Below are 17,447 nucleotides of genomic sequence, written 5' to 3'. Positions count from 1 at the left end.
TCAATGTTGGCAAGCAGATTAGGTTCATTTAGTCTAGCTATTAGCTAATGACATAAAAGCCCATATAAGAAGAGTAAATTGTTGCAACGTTTCGTTAGAATGACAATGGACTGTGGACCAGGGCGGTTCAAATGCCCCAAAGTGCTTAAGGCAAATGCTGTGGTGATTCTTTTGAAAGCGCACGGTCGATTTTCTTCCCCCTACTTGCCCAGTCCAAGCTTGTGTTCCACATCTGATGATCTCGTCGCCGACTGGACGTTAAATTCCGTGTTCCATTTTCTTTACAACGTTCATCAGTTACCAAGCTAAGCTCTGGAGAGGTGATAGCAGTCAAAATAGTGTGGGACAATAAGCTGATCGCATGGAATGTTTTACAACAATTGAGAACTTATTTATTAAACTGTAAACTCCATAGGATAATTAAAATATTTGTGCCGGACGGCCTTATTTCCTCAAAATTGAGAATTCAACTTTTCAACAAAACAAAATAGGTTACCCTAAGAAAATTAGAAACTGTATTTAACGGTAATGGACTCGGTTCCTTAAAACCGCTTTAAAAATGAACGTTGACTTCGCTGGATTTAAAATACAAAATCAAATCATTGCCTTAAAACTTCTTTTTCATCCCCGTGAAATAGCTTTTATGCACAAGATAAGCTAGGACAACAATTTAATTACAGATTTTATTTTAAAAAATTATCAGCAAGGACATATACACCACAGACTATTAAATCACGGAACTGTTACTTAAGGGTGCACTCTTACTGGTGACCGTTGTGTCACATAGGAACTAACTTGATCAAGAAGATCACTTTGAACAATAACGAATCTGAAATGCACATGACTTCCATCAGAGGAAATTACAACATTTTACACATGCGTAGCCGACATGAAGTCCGCAACTTGTAGTCAGACAGTGTGTCACACAGACAAATGCTGACGAATTTTCTTTTAATTTGTTCAACGAAGAAACTATCTTTCTTGCCCGCAGAAGTGTCACCATTAACTTCCTTAAAAATAAAGTTATGAACTGGAATCGTCGGTTGAGAACACCTTACTGTCCACCGATAAAGTACTCGCTTCGAAATAAGCAGTACGTGACAGAATTAAGCTTCTAAATGGCCTTGATACAGCCTTGAGTTGCTCCCTACAAACTTGGTGCGAAGATAGAGTTTCCAGTAATATTCTACAGAATATAATATAATTGGCATTTAACTGTAAGTGCTAAAAGCGAAGTCATATTCATTCCTAGGTTCCCTCTAATAGTAACAGATGTTATGTAAGTTGAAGGTGGAGGGGAGGAAAACGATAGGAAGTAGTAGGTGCTACTGATGTCAGCTGCGTCGGGACTTTATGCGGAATGAGCCGCGAGGCCTGAAAATGGCTGGCAGACTGGGATTCGAACCATGGATCTCCTACTTACTAGGCAGTGGCGTTAACCATTGAGCCACCCGCACACAGTGTTTATTGCACTTGCGCGGACTGTCTCGTCACGCCTCTCGGCGACCCACACTCCCACCTAGAGCCACCTATCGCAGTCCCTGTCCATGTCCTCCATGCTTGCTACTTTCAGATTCGAACGTAATTCTGCATCAGCACTGAAGGTGATGGATTCACTGCCCATCGAGGCGAATTAATAGTATGTAAGTGTGGTGTCTCTTCTTTCTGATTATGTCCGAGACGACAGACACCTCACATTCATATAAGTTACATATTTGCTTTCCACGGTCAAGTGTCTTCATATTTTTAAAATAATTGAAAAGCCACGAGCGCTTCAATATCGTTTATTAGACGACCGGTTTCAGCACTCTGAAGGCGCCATCATCGGATCTGAAACGTTGATTAACATTTATAAAGCCATATTGACATCATGGCACATGAGGTAGACCATCTGATAAAGATAATTGTCACAACCAATAAAAAATAATAAAAAACTGCTCTCATGGTGGTTCTTTCCATAAAAAATAAAACTGAAGTCACCAGATGAAACTATCACTGCTCCCTAACACCGGTCGGCACCATCTCTCATGATGATGCCGACTGGTGTTAGGCGAGCAATGGTATATACCCCGCTATCGTCATGTCTCCTGTTTACTATCCTTGCCAGCTGCGCAGTGAAATTGCGCTGCAGCATCATACATTGATCTATAGACCGCCGAAGTTTACAATTCTGCATTTTGCTTTGTTACCTGTACGAATATCAATTTGTGAACAATCTTCGTGGTGCGTGACTTTTTTTTTCTTAGAGTGTACACGTCGCCTACAGCGTAAATAGATACAAAAGGGTCACTTGCATTTCATCACAACTTTTACGTTTTATTAAAAAAATGCAGCTATGATGAAATGTAAATCTACCCTTTTTACATGTTTATGCTGCAACCTTAAGTAAGTACGACCAGTCGTATCTATCTTCTTCTGATATTAATAGGTGTGTCACACTGTCAATGAGTGGCTCTTCGTCAGAAGAGCGGCTCCATCTTTTTATTTTTCTTTGTCTAATTTTTTCTGTTGTGCAGTGATGATGTCTCAAACGATTAACACTATTTTTTAGGAACAATCGGGCGTAATGGGAGGCATTGCAACGTCAGTGAGAGATCCCGTCTTCTACAGATGGCACAAATATATCGATGATATCTTCCAAGAGTACAAAAACTTGTTACCCAGGTACACTGAACAACAGGTAATGTTCAACGGTGATCTTCCTCAGTCCTGTGTACTATGTGTTGTTAGTAGTTAGCACTACGTTCTCGTGGCTCCTGCCTCATATTGTGGGTTCGCATTCTGCTTCTATTAGTTGAAATGTGGGTGAACAGGCCAGTAAATTCAGCAACTACATCGCAGCGGGTATTAGGAATACAAACTTGGAGATGATTGGTGCAGAGGCGATAAGCGGAAAACGGTATCATGTTACTACTGTTACTGTATGAACCTATTCATGTTAATCATCGGAACTTCCAGCGTCTTTCCATCCACTAACAGCTATGTTTATAGCCATTTTCATTACTTCTGTCAATATCTGTAGCCACCACAGCAGTACTATCCAAGTTCTAATTTGTTAGTTCGTTAGCTAGTCAGTCAGTTTTTTGTTCCGTGGATGATATTCCCGATAAAGGTTAGGATGTACAGCATGTCAACAGAAATATTTCTGTGGTTTCAAGCTAGACATTTATAGATTCTTTTCTGTAAAAATGACTAATTATTTCTATTCAAGATTTCCTCTATGGTATAGAAGGAGTTGTTAAGGAGAGACGTCGGTAATATATATTTGAAAAGACTTCTGCTGTTCATCCGACATTTTATTTTTGTGGGTACATTATCAAAGAGTTTTATAGCTGCGTATTTCACTCCTTGCTGTGCCAAAGTTAGATTCATTGAAGTGCAGTGCATATCATTTTCTCTTCTAATGTTCTGCTTGTGAATATCTGTCCCTTTCAAACTAAAATGGATTGTTGATAAAAAGTTTGATAAGAATAAATATACAGCGAGGCGTGGTTAATATTCTTAGATGCTTCAAGAGATGCCTGCAAGATGTATGTGTCTAAACCCCACACATTTCATTTTACTTATTATTGTCGAAGGAGTACTCTTTACCTAAGTGAGGAATTACCCACAGTATTATCCAGTAAGACATCAGTAAATGTAAATATTCAATTTATGTTAACTTACTGACTTAAGTATTTCCAAAGTTGGCTATTATTCTTAATGCAGAAGTAGTCGCACCCAAACACTTAAACAACTCATCTATATGGTTTTCCCACTTTCTAGTTTCTGTTATTATGCACACCTAAAAAAGTAGATTTTCGTACTATGTTTATTATTTCTTGTTGGTGTAGTAGGTGAATAGGAGATGGAATATTCTTAACATTACAAAATTAATGAACTGTGTTTTTTTTCAAAATTTTTAGCTAGCATATTTGCGCAAAACCAGTCAGTAACTCTCACGAAAACATCATTTATTATATTCTCTGTTGATGTTTCCGTTCTCGACTTCACAACAACGCATACCGTCAGCAGACTGCACTAATTTCGCCTCCTGACTGAAATAAAATCACACATGTGCAGCTACGCTATAGCTCCAGAATTTCCCCATCTGCTTGCATGTCCTTACGATTAGCAGACACTGATGTGGGCCGTTGGTGATGAACGGTAGCTCCAAGTCTGAGGTCTGCACTATCTATTTCAGAATTCCTTACTGAACATATTTTTTGTTTCAAAATGTTCTAAGACACCGTAAGAACAAGGACTATTGCCCGTTTAAATATTAACCTTAGATTTACGTTTACCACCACGTTTCATAATCATCTTTCTATCCATTTCAGACACTTTCGAACCACTGCAACTAAATAGGTTGTTTGGTAAGTAAACTTCTGTCTGAGGTCGCAGCAAACTGACTAGAAGCGGCAAAAGGAAGAAAGACGTGCACTGTGAATGCGGCGAGACAGAAGCAATGTAGTGTCTATCACAAAGGCATGCGCTTCCGTTTCGGTTATTTGCTTGTTGCTATACTTGTTAAGTGACCGGCATTCTCATGAAACAGGCATCTATCTATGATTTTCAGGAGGAAAGAAGAAAGAATACGATTGAACGTTCCGTTGCTCATGGTCGTGGAAGGATTGCGCAGCAAATTAACCGTAACCTTTCAAAGTAACTATTTCGGTATTTACCTGAAGTGATTTAGGGTGGCCAGAGTGGGATTCGAAGCGCCGTCTTCTTGAATACGAGTTCAGGGCCTTACCACTGCGCACCTCTCTCGACTTTACAGTAGGTCTGTTGTTCAGCCTAAACCTGGCTATTAAGATTTATTTTACTCTTAGTCTTACTCAATTATTTAAATACCTGGATGAATACTTGAAAAGTACACCTCTGAATTCCTTCCCATTCTAGTCCAAACCGAACTTGCGTTCTCTCTCTAATGACCACGTCGTCGACTGGACGTTTATCGTTGAAGTTCTTTCTTGTTTAATTTTGTGGCTTATTTGATGAAATGTACGCTTGTTTTTCGTTTTTGTTTTTGATTTTAGAGATTGTTACGCCTTTAAAAACTGATCTTTACTGATGTCAGCTCATACGGTTGAATTCCAGTGACAGTTTCTAACATTGGCATTACCTTCGCGTTTGTGTAACCTGTATTCAGTATAAAGAGATTCACATGCCACAAGGAGTTTTAGATGTCTAGTAGGAAAACACTGATAGTTCTCTTACAGAATTAAATTTCTGTTGACATCATGTTCTCTGGAAATGTAGTTATGGTAAATAATACGTTTTTTGTAAAAAGAAGAAGTTCGAGTTTCTGTTCAAATGGCTCTGAGCACTATGGGACTCAACTTCTGGGGTCATTAATCCCCTATAACGTAGAAATAGTTAAACCTAACTAACCTAAGGACGTCACACACATCTATGCCCGAGGCAGGATTCGAACCTGCGACCGTAGCGGTCACGCGGTTCCAGACTGCAGCGCCTGGAACCGCCCGGCCACTTCGGCCGGCCTTCGAGTTTCTGTGTTCAGCTTCTGCTCATGCATCGTCCACTGGAGATAAGCAAGACGAACTCGTTAACCGAAAAATGAGCGACATTTTAATCGACCAAGTCTACTTTGTTTTGACAGGCTGTCACCACCAAGCCAACATCTCGCAGCTTTACAAAGATATTTCTTTCTGCAGCAAAGGGAGCTTGTATAACTGCCTGGCTCTGAGCGGTACTAACTCCGTTTGAAATTGCTGCATATTATGTACTCTAAGTTTTTAATATGTTGTAAGCTAGAAGTTTCTTTCAACCTAAATGAAACTTCGGTGTGTTGCCTTTCGATCGGAGTGATTTCATCACCAGGAACGGTGGTAGCTCATTCCTCGTATCCTAACTCTGCTAACGCCAATTACGTCAGCGATAAAAATACGAGTAAATTGACTATTTAAAATTTGCTGTAAATACGAGAAGTTAACAGACTTACTGTGCAGTTATTATCGATTTATTAAATATTTCTACATTAGACTACTACAGAAATATTTAGCACCTTATGATCAGTAATGTCTTGCTAAAGAGATTCTGTTAATATTTCCGTCGTTAAATGGAGTAACATTACGATCAAGCTAGTTAATCTTTACAATTAGTCTTGGTTTCTCTACCTTAATATTGCTGCAGTTAAAGAGTATTTTTGCACCAGACGCGTTTCGCTTTAATTTATAAAGCATCTTCTGTGGTCATTCTGGAAACATCGATTCATAATATGTCTCTACATTTTGCCATTTATGAATTAAAAACAGCAATTACTTAGATTACTGGCTTACTATTTAGTTACGGAGTTTTGACCTCCTGTTTACACTTTTGCAAACACCACTCTCACCTTCACCGTTAACGGAGGTTGAGGTCGAAAGAAAGTTGGCTACACATTCACTTTCGGCAATTTTTCGTCTTTTTTAAACCCGCTATTTCTCACGTCGTTTTGGTGTTTTTTACATTTTCCGCTCTCACCACTCTCTTTATATTTATCTACATTGAAGCGCCAAAGAGACTGGTATGGGCATACGTATTCACATACAGAGATACGTAAACAGGCAGAATACGGCGCTGCGGTTGGTAACGCCTATATAAGACAACAAGTACCTGGCGCAATTGTTGAAACGGTTGCTGCTGTTACAATGGCCGGTTATCAAGATTTAAGTGAGTTTGAACGTGGTGTTATAGTTGGCACATGAGCGATGCGACACAGCATCTCTGAGGTAGCGATAAAGTGGAGAGTTTCCCGCACGACCATTTCACGAGTGTACCATGAATATCAGGAATCCAGTAAAACATCAAATCTCCAACATCACTGCGGCCGGAAGAAGATCCTGCAACAACGGGACCAATGACGACTGAAGAGAATCTTTCAACATGACAGAGTGCAACCACTCTGCAAATTGCTGCAGATTTCAACGCTGGGCCTTGAACAAGTGACAGCGTGCGAACCATTCAACGAAACATCATCGATGTGGGCTTTCACAACCTCATGAATCAATGTTCAAGCTGGTGGAGACTATTTAATGGTGTGGCGCGTGCGCAGTTAGATTGGTTGGGACACCTGATAAGTCTAGGTACTACTCTGACAGGTGACACATACGTAAGCATCCTGTCTGATCACCTGCATCCATTCACGTTCATTGTGCACTCCGACGGACTTGGGCAATTCCAGCAGGACAATGCGATACTCCACATGTCCAGAATTGCTACATAGTGTTCAAAATGGCTCTGAGCACTATGGGACTTAATATGTTAGGTCATCAGTCCCCTAGAACTTAGAACTACTTAAACCTAACTAACCTACATACATCCATGCCTGAGGCAGGATTCGAACCTGCGACCGTAGCAGTCCCGCGGTTCCGGACTGCAGCGCCTAGAACCGCACGACCACCGCGGCCGGCTGCTACATAAAGGCTCCAGGAAAACTCTTCTGGGTTTAAACACTTCCGCTGGCCACCAAACTCGCCACACATGAATATTATTGAGCATATCTGGGGCGCCCTGCAACGTGCTGTTCAGAAGAGATCTCCACCCTCTCGTACACCTACGGATTTATGGACAGACCTGCAGGATTCTTGGTGTCAATTCCCTCCAGCACTACTTCAGACATTAATCGAGTCTATGCCACGTCGTGTTGCGGCACTTCTGTGTGTTCGCGGGGGCGCTACACGATATTAGGCAGGTGACCCATTTTCTTTGGCTCTTCAGCATATTTTGAAAGGTATCTGTTCTTTCGGACATGTCCAAAAGAATAGACACGGCCCATACTTGCGCCTTGAAGGCTAATATGATGATTCAGTGTAGAAGACGCTTTGCCCGACTTCATGCGGGGTTCCTCATAATGCGACGAGCAAAAATGAGGACAAGGGCTGGGGGACGCTACTTCGGTAGTGTGTGATAAATGGGAATTTGGGTTGAGGAGGAGGAATCTTTGGGTAGTCCATGCAGTTGTGTCTAATCAATGTGCCAAGGTGGCTGGATGATTAACACATCAGCCTAGTAATCGAGAGACTTGGGTTCGAATCCTGGTCTTGGTAGAAATTTACATTTTCGCTAATGAATTCCTTCATTGCCGTTCAGCAGAGATGTAGGTGAATTTTTTTTTTCTTTGGGGGGGGGGGGGGTGAAGTGGAGAGGCAGTGATCACGACGAAGCAGCTGAGGTGTGGTGTGTCTATGACATATATTACATACCAAAATTTGATGGAAGATACATAGTTCACACCAGAAGAACATTTGGCACTAGACACAAAGATCATGGAAGCAAAGGAAAATCATTAAACTTTTGCGAAGCTAACACCAATATTGTTGTTGTAGGCTACAGTCAAATGGTTCAAACGGCTCTGAGCACTATGGGACTTAACATCTGAGGTCATCAGTCCCCTAGAACTTAGAACTACTTAAACCTAACTAACCTAACGACATCACACACATCCATGCCCGAGGGAGAATTCGAACCTGCGACCGTAGCGGTCATACGGTTCCAAACTGAAGCGCCTAGAACCGCACGGCCACTACGCCCGGCGTAGGCTTCAGTCCAGAGACTAGTTTGATGCAGCTCTGCATGCTACAACACAAGATGTGTTGTGTGCGTAACGTCGAAGCAATCTCTACAGTGAATTACGTTGGCAATCTGTGACAAAATACAATGTGCAATAGTGTAATCACAATCAACAGCTCCGCCATTACACCAGTGATGCAAGTGAAGCAGCAAGACCGAGCGAGGTGGCGTAGTGGATAGCACACTGGACTCGCATTCGGGAGGGTGACGGTTCAATCCCGTCTCCAGCCATCCTGATTTAGGTTTTCCGTGATTTCCCTAAATCGTTTCAGGCAAATGCCGGAATGGTTCCTTTGAAAGGGCACGGCCGATTTCCTTCCCCGTCCTTCCCTAACCCGAGCTTGCGCTCCGTCTCTAATGACCTCGTTGTCGACGGGACGTTAAACAACACTAACCTAACCCGAAGCAGCAAGACGATGAAATCGCTGTGATACCATGCGTAGTCAACCACAAGGAAGAAAACCAGCAGAAGACACCACTGATTTCGATTTCTAGCCATACACCCCCCCCCCCCCCCAAATGCCGCAGCAGCCGCTACAGTAACAAACAACGGACAAAGAGTTCTAGATTAATCTAGTTTAAGACTGTTTCTTTTTAAGTAACATTTCTCTGTATGTATGTATAAAGGCCTGAAGAACATGTTCGAAATGCGTTGTATTATGTTAGATTAAACATAAAATAAAAAGTGACTGGTAGCAGAAATTAGAAATAAATAAATATTTTTGTTTATTTTTGGAGGATTTGTGGGCTACAATATTCAATCTCACTACGACAACCCTGTGTTCACTAATCCTTGTATCTGTTTTGATGGTCGTTATTAACTCACGATTATTTGTTGCTATTTGTTGCTACGACCCTTGTAACTGCCATCTGATTTCTGTACAAATTGTAAATAGCCTTTCGCTCCCTATATTTTACCCCTGCCACCATTAGAATTTGAACGAGAGTGTTCCCGTCGATGTAGTCTAAAGTTTTCTGTAAGTCAACTATTGCTATAAACATAGGTTTGACTTTCCTTAACCTATATTGTATGAGAAGTCGTAGGGTCTGATTTTCCCCGAGGTCAGCTTCTACCAGTTTTTCCATTCTTCCGTAAATCATTCGTATTAATATTTTACAGCGGTGACTTATTAAACTGAGAGTTCGTTAATTTTCACATTTTTCAACACCTGCTTTCTTTGGAACTGGAATTATTATATTCTTCTTGAAGTCTGAGAGTATTTCGCCTGTCTCATACATCTTGCTCACCAGATGGTGTTTTGTCATGGCTGGCTCTCCCAAGGCTATCAGTAGTTCTAATGGAATGTTGTCTGTTCCCGGAGTCTTGTTTCGACTCAGGTCTTTCAGTGCTCTGTCAAACTCTTTACGCAGTATCATATCTCCCATTTCATCTTCATCTACATCCTCTTCCATTTCCATAATATTGTCCTCAAGTACATCGCCCTTGTATAAACCCTCTATATACTCCTTCCGCCTTTCTGCTTTCCCTTCTTTGCTTAGAACTGATTTCCCATCTGAGCTCTTGATACTCATACAAGTCGTCCTCTTTTCTTCAAAGGTCTCTTTAATTTTCCTGTAGGCGGCATCTATTTTACTCCTAATGATTTATGCCTCTATATCCTTACATTTTTCCTCTAGCCATCCCAGCTTAGCTATTTTGCACTTCTTGTCGATCTCATTTTTGAGACGTTTGTATTTCTTTTTGCCTGCTTAATTTACTGCATTATTATATTTTCTCCATTCATCAATCAATTTCAATATCTCTTCCGTTACCCAAGGATTTCTACTACCTCTCGTCCTTTTAACTACTCGATCCTCTCTGCCTTCACTCTTTCATCTCTCAAAGCTACCCATTCTTCTTCTACTGCATTTCTTTCCCCCGTTCTTGTCAATTGTTCCCTAATGCTCTCTCTGAAACTTTCTACAACCTCTGGTTATTTCAATTTATCCAGGTCCCATCTCCTTAAATTCCCATCTTTTTGCAGTTTCTTCAGATTTAATCTACGGTTCGTAACCAATAGTTTGTGGTCAGAGTCCACATCTGCCCCTGGAAATGTCTTACAATTTCAAATCTGGTTCCTAAATCTCTGTCTTACTATTATATAATCTATATGAAACCTTACAGTGTGTCCAGACCTCTTCCACGTGTACAACCTTCTTTCATGATCCTTAAACCAAGTGTTAGCTACGATTATGTTATGCTCTGTGCAAAATTCTACCAGGCGGCTTCCACTTTCATTCCTTACCCAATTCCATATTCACCTACTACTTTTCCTTCTTTTACTTTTCTTACTATTGAATTCCAGTCTCCCATGACTATTTTAAATTTTCGACTCCCTTCTATATCTGAATAAATTCTTCGTCGTCTGCGGAGCTAGTTGGCATATAAACTTGTACTGCTCTGGTAGGCGTGGGCTTCGTGTCCATCTTGGTTGCAATAATGCTTTCACTATGCTGTTCTTAGTAGCTTTCCCGCGCTTCTACTTTTTTTTATTCATTATTAAACCTACACCTGCATTACCCCTATTTGATTTTGTATTGATAATCCTGCATAGATCTGACCAGAAGTCTTGTTCCTCCTGCCACCGAAGTTTAATAATTCCCACTGTATCTAACTTTAACCTGTACATTTCCCTTTTTAAATTTTCTAAACTACCTGCCCGATTAGGGGATCTGACATTCCTCGCTCCGATCCGTAGGACGCCCGTTTTCTTTCTTCTGATGACGACGTCCTCCTGAGTAGTCCCCGCCGAATGAGGGACTATTTTACCTCTGGAATACTTTACCCAAGAGGATGCCATCATCATTTAACCATACAGTAAAGCTGCATGCCCTCGGGAAAAATTACGGCTGTAGTTTCCCCTTGCTTTCAGCCGTTCGCTGTACCAGCACAGCAAGGCCGTTACAAGGCCAGGTCAGTCAATCATCCAGACTGTGGCCCCTGCAACTACTGAAAAGACTGCTGCCCCTCTTCTGGAACCACACGTTTGTCTGGCCTCTCAACAGATACTCTCTGTTGTGGTTGCACCTACTGTATGGCTATCTATATCGCTGAAGCACCCACCAACGGCAATTCCATGGTTCATGGACACAAATATTGACGCAAAATTACCATTAGAGACAGAGACATGGTAATCATAAAGATAATCAGCAAAAAACACCTTCCACCCTACAGGAAAACTACCACATTAGTAACACCATGGCATAAAATAAACAACTGATAGACGATCAGATTAACACGACAAGCCACACACTTTAATAGCGCTGAATACAGAATTAAGTGTAGACGTATTAAGTAGAAAAAAATGGCTCTGAGCACTATGGGACCCAACATGTGAGGTCATCAGCCGGCCACGGTGGTCTAGCGGTTCTAGGCGCGCAGTCCGGAACCGCGCGCCTGCTACGGTCGCAGGTTCGAATCCTGCCTCGGGCATGGATGTGTATGATGTCCTTAGGTTAGTTAGGGTTAAGTAGTTCTAAGTTCTAGGGGACTGATGACCACAGTGGTTAAGTCCCATAGTGCTCAGAGCCATTTGAACCATTTTGAGGTCATCAGTTCCCTAGAACTTAGAACTACTTAAACCTAACCAACCTAAGGACATCACACACATCCATGCCCGAGGCAGGATTCGAACCTGCGACCGTAGCGGTCGCGCCGTTCCAGACTGAAGCGTCTAGAACTGCTCGGCCACACCGGCCTGCTAAGTACAGACATATGACCATGCTACACCGTGTGTCAGCTCACTGCAACCTCTTACCCATTCAGTTTCCATTCACAATTAGCGGAACGCCAATTTCATAAGAAAATACTGTTTTTAATCTATAAATACCAAAATGTAGACAGCTTATGTATCCTTATCTCCAGAATGACCATAGATAATACCTTATAGGTAAAAGCGAAACGCATATGGTGAAAAATACTCTTTAATTGCAGTAAGCTGAAGACGGAGAAACCAATAATAATTTTCTCTATAAGCTACTGGCTGAAGATGGTCATGCAAACGAGAAATATTATTCTCGTTTTAAGATTGGTCTTTTATAAACTGCATATGGGCAACGATTAGGAACTAGAGATGGCAGATAATTCTATGTGAATGTCATTGCTCAGGACAAGCTAAACTGTACTAGGTGGCCGACTAGCAGGAGCCTCTGGCGTGCGAGGTACATGGTATGAATTCGAACGAACAAAATTTGCATTTTTACCAACAACAGGAGGAAGAGCAAGAAATTCTAACTCTTGAGGTTAACATACACTCATACTCATAAATTAATTATAATGCTGATACATGGTGAAACAACGCTCTTGTGGGCGGTTTGCGGGTTGAAATCAACTCGGGGTATGACCATGCGGTGCATTTGACCTGCGGTCGTCGCAAGATGGCGCTGGCAGCAATCCACATACGCAGAGATGTGTTGGTACATGTCAGAGTACGGTGCAGCGAGTAAGTGTGCAGACGTTTTCAGACGCGCTAAGGGTGACTGTGTGTTGAAAATGGCTCAAAGAACACATATTGCTGACGTTATGAGGAGTAGAATACTAGGGCGACTGGAGGTTGGTCAAACACAGCAGGTCGTACCACGGGCCCACTGTGTGCCAAAAAGTGTGATCTCACGATTATGGCAACGATTCCAGGAAACGTGTCCAAGCGCTACAGTACGGGACGTCCACGGCGTACAACACCACAAGAAGACCGATATCTCGCCATCAGTGCCCGCAGACGGCCACGGAGTACTGCAGGTAGCCTTGCTCGGGACCTTACCACAGCCATTAGAACAGTTGTCTCCAGACACACAGTCTACAGACGACTGAACAGACATGGTTTATTCGCCCGGAGACCTGCAAAGTGCATTCTACTGACCACTGGTCACAGGAGAGCCTGTAAAGCCTGGTGTCAAGAACACAGTACATGGTCACTGGAACAGTGGTCCCAGGTTATGTTCACGGATGAGTCCAGTCAGGTGTATGGGGACGTCATTTTACACCAGTATGTTCGCCTTTTCAGGTGTGCTGTGGGTCCCACCTTCCTCCTGATGGATGATAACGCACGGCCCCACAGAGCTGCCATCGTGGAGGAGTACCTTGATACAGAAAATATCAGGCGAATGGAGTGGCCTGCCTCTTCTCCAGATCTAAACCCCATCGAGCACGTCTGGGATGCTCTCAGTCGACGTATCGCTGCCCGTCTTCAAACCCCTACGACACTTCAGGAGCTCCGACAGGCACTGGTGTAAGAATGGGAGGCTATACCCCAACAGCTGCTCGACCACCCGATCCAGAGTATGCCAACCTGTTGTGTGGCCTGTGTACGTGTGGATGGTGATCATATCCCATATTGATGTCGGGGTACATGCGCAGGAAACGGTGGCGTTTTGTACCACATGTGTTTCGGGACGGTTTTCTCAACTTATCACCAATACCGTGGACTTAACACATCTATGTCGTGCGTGTTTCCTATGTGCCTATGCTATTAGCGCCAGTTTTGTGTAGTGCCACGTTGTGTGGCACCAAATTCTGCAATTATCCTTAATTTATGAGCATGAGTGTAGTTTTGCCTTGTGATCTTGACAGACTGCTAGTGTACATGTTAACGGTAGAACTTGTTAGAACTTCAAATCATACACAATGTGACATTGTGAACCCACTTTTGATGAAAGTGGAGGACTGGTTATTAATTGTCACGTGTGAGTTGAATGAAATCTCTCTATTTCTTTAAACAGTTCCAAATAATAAAAGGGTGAAGCCCTCTAGGTTGGTCAGCGGCTGACACCCGTTGATGACGGGAGGATGGAGGCGCCCCTCGGTGCTGCTGGTAGAGTCCTGGATCTCGGTCTAATCTCAGAGACACATCTTGCAGGACCAGATGGTGAGACTTGACTCTGGTCGAAACTGCAACATGCTGTGGCAGGATCCGTGAAACTACCACCTCATTTACTACTTTCGTTCTGCAAATTACTTAGCACAGACTAAATATCTGGCGACAACAATAACAAAACAAAGTTCCTTCAACATAAACATAAGAGCTTAAAATTCAGTAAACAGGTAATTATTATTCAATTTCTTTCGCTTGTGCCTTTGTCCCACAGTTTCCGCAGGGTCGGCATTGTTACGATCGGATTTGTCATGGGTTATCTTAAGAGGCGAACGGATGCCCTTCCTGCCACCATTCCGTACCCCCCAGGATGGAATCAGTGTACACCAGCAGTCTGCGTCTAGTGTAAATCGTGAGATAGTGCGAACGTGTATCAAATGTCTGTGAGTTGTGTAACTGAGGCGGGACGTGGGGACCAGCCCGGTATTCACCTAGCAGGATGTGGAAAACCGCCTAAAAATCACCAGGTAGACCGGCACCCTGGCCCTCGTCGTTAAGTTGCTGGGCGGATTCGATCGGGTGCCGGCGCGCCTACCCGAGTCCAGGAAGCATCGCATTAGCGCTCTCGGCCACCGTGGTGGGTCAGATAAATGTTATTCAATTTGTGGTCCCTTACATAGAACGAGTATGCCCTTTGGTGCCTCTGGAGTGCGATGCCAACGCCAGGAACACAACTACTTTACACTACTATATGCTTACGTATCACAGCCCTCAAGAGCGGCAGGCAGCTTAAATACCGAGGCTTCATTTTATCAACTTAAATGGCAGGAGAAGCAGAGCTAAAGCCTTAGCAAAAAAACTTTTAAAAGTTGCACAAGTTCCGACGTCGTCGCGAATGGAACAGTGATCCAGAAAGTGTAGAATAAATTTCTTTGTTTCACGTCTATGAGTACAAACATGTTTTTAACAACATATCTGAAGATGGTCATTGCTGACCGAAACCGGTGGTCTGAGAACCTACAAGTTTGTGATCATAGATGTCAAATAAAGACATTTATTTTGAAATTTACTGTACTTAAAAAAAAGAGTTAAGACTGGCCAAGTTCATAACTACTCTGCTTAAATAGATATAAGTTACTGCCACACAGGCTGCCAAGTACGCCCACAGAATCACATGAGCTACAGATGCCGATGAACTTAACTATAAGTGAACGTGGTCGCGCGGGCAAGGGCAAACACCGGACAGGCTGTAACACGACTGACCGTGGGGTGCTGTGCAGTCCAAGTCAAGTAAGACAGTCCGACCGTACGCAGATCAGTACTTTCGGTCAAGCACGCTTAATTAAAATAACGTGGTACACCGCTATTGTACTCGAGCGGGACGCCCTACTTTACACAAAAGGTCTCGGCAGTAACAGCCGCAATAGAAAAAAAAAACAATACCAATTACAAACAGCACAACTGATCTCACAACGGCCTGCACTGTCGGGAACAGCATGACCATCCGACAACACACCACAGGGAAGCGTAAATGTTTCACCGTTTTGCAAATCACACTAAGGCGGTAGCCCACCAGTTCTCTTTAATCCGATAACAGGGAGAAGACAGGAAAAAATCGATGCATATCACCCACTTGAGAGATGACCAATAACTCAGTAACGGTCGTTTCCGTCACATTTCGACGGCAGGTGTGCGTTATAACACACCTTCCAAGTGATAGACTTAAACAAACAACATTGCTGTTGTACCCAGTCCTTACAGTAATCCACAACGGGAGGACCAAACAACTTCTTAACGGCTGCGTACTATATCGACGTTTCCTTCAAGTAAACCACTTTAAGACAGCGTTAACCACCTTACTGACAACGGTGAAGCTGCGTACAACGGAGAATGACCGGCCACTGATTTAACCACCACTCTTGTCTACAATTTGAGCAAGCCTGTATCTTGACTGTGGCCAATGCAATAACCAGAAACAGCGCGCAACAACGTTAGGACCCTACATACAACGACGTGCTTAGTAACACCAGACAATAGAGCTTTTCACCAGACTACGGCCGAGCTATCGAAACCCTCAACAGTGGCCTACACCACCGCTTCATCGTTGCCGTAGCGCCCCTATCGAAAGCTGTGTTCGCAAACACGGGCGGTCAGGAACTGAGAGCCAGCCCAGGCGGGCACCACACTTCGCGGCCACCGCGGACGCCGCTGTCGCCACTGCATGGCGACGCGCGCATGCAGGATGTCAAACTCTCCGTCGAATACAGAGGAACTACACATGGTAGCGCGATGGGGAGGAAACCAACCGACTCAAGTGATATTCAAATTTTCAGAATTTACGGAATTCCTCAGAAAAACACTAGACTGCATCAGAGTAAGCAGCAGCCGACTTCCCGCACTCAGTCGTGCTTATCGTGGTCCTTTAACACTCAAATGCATGAATAAAATGGCCAAGGGTCACTCTAAGCTCCACCCCCCCCCCACCCTCCCCAGTTGGGCAATACCTTTGATGCCACACACGCATCTTCGTTAATACTTCGCCTTCGACACCCCTCAGATTCCACATCCCTGCTAAAAGGAATTCCAGCACCAGTGTATGCCACTCAGTTGTATAGTGTCGAAGGGTTTGGCTGCTCGCAGGCGCCAAGGTATTGGTAGGGGGTTGTCTCTGTACAGGTATATTTTTAAAGTGCTCAACAAGGGTACAAATGGCACCGACGGTGTTGCCAATCTGGTGTGTGTGTGTGGGGGGGAGTGGACCTTGCCCCGCTTTATTCATGCATGTGTCAATGTCGCACCCCACGAGATCAAACCAAAGGACGGCGCGAAACGGGAGGGTTGAAAAATCATAAATACCGTTTGCTGCTTCGGATCACGTGCAAGTTTGGTGTCCCTCCACGCAAACGTTACTTGTCTTGAATTCGAAACTAAAGGTCACTGGAACTTCTGCAGATTTACGCCATCTTTAATATTTCATCAATTAACTGATTGATGATCATGAAAATTGCTCCACCCCGCCATTCGACAGTCTTCTACTTAGCAAGTTATAGGCGGCTTCCGTTGGCTTGGGAAAATTAGTTT

At 43.2% G+C, this 17,447-nt stretch overlaps 1 protein-coding gene across 1 annotated transcript in view; it reads left to right on the top strand.

Annotated features, from left to right (window-relative positions):
- Positions 1-17,447, top strand: part of LOC124775684 (phenoloxidase 1-like) — a 178,817-nt gene that overhangs the window by 141,065 nt on the left and 20,305 nt on the right. The window contains exon 8 of the mRNA XM_047250512.1: positions 2,552-2,680. Within this exon, the coding sequence (XP_047106468.1) occupies positions 2,552-2,680 (129 nt within the window). The remainder of the gene's footprint in view (positions 1-2,551; positions 2,681-17,447) is intronic.

This window comes from Schistocerca piceifrons, chromosome 2 (genome assembly GCF_021461385.2).
Source record: "Schistocerca piceifrons isolate TAMUIC-IGC-003096 chromosome 2, iqSchPice1.1, whole genome shotgun sequence".
Classification (NCBI taxonomy): Eukaryota; Metazoa; Arthropoda; class Insecta; order Orthoptera; family Acrididae; genus Schistocerca; species Schistocerca piceifrons.
This window is presented reverse-complemented; position numbering and strand designations above follow the sequence as displayed.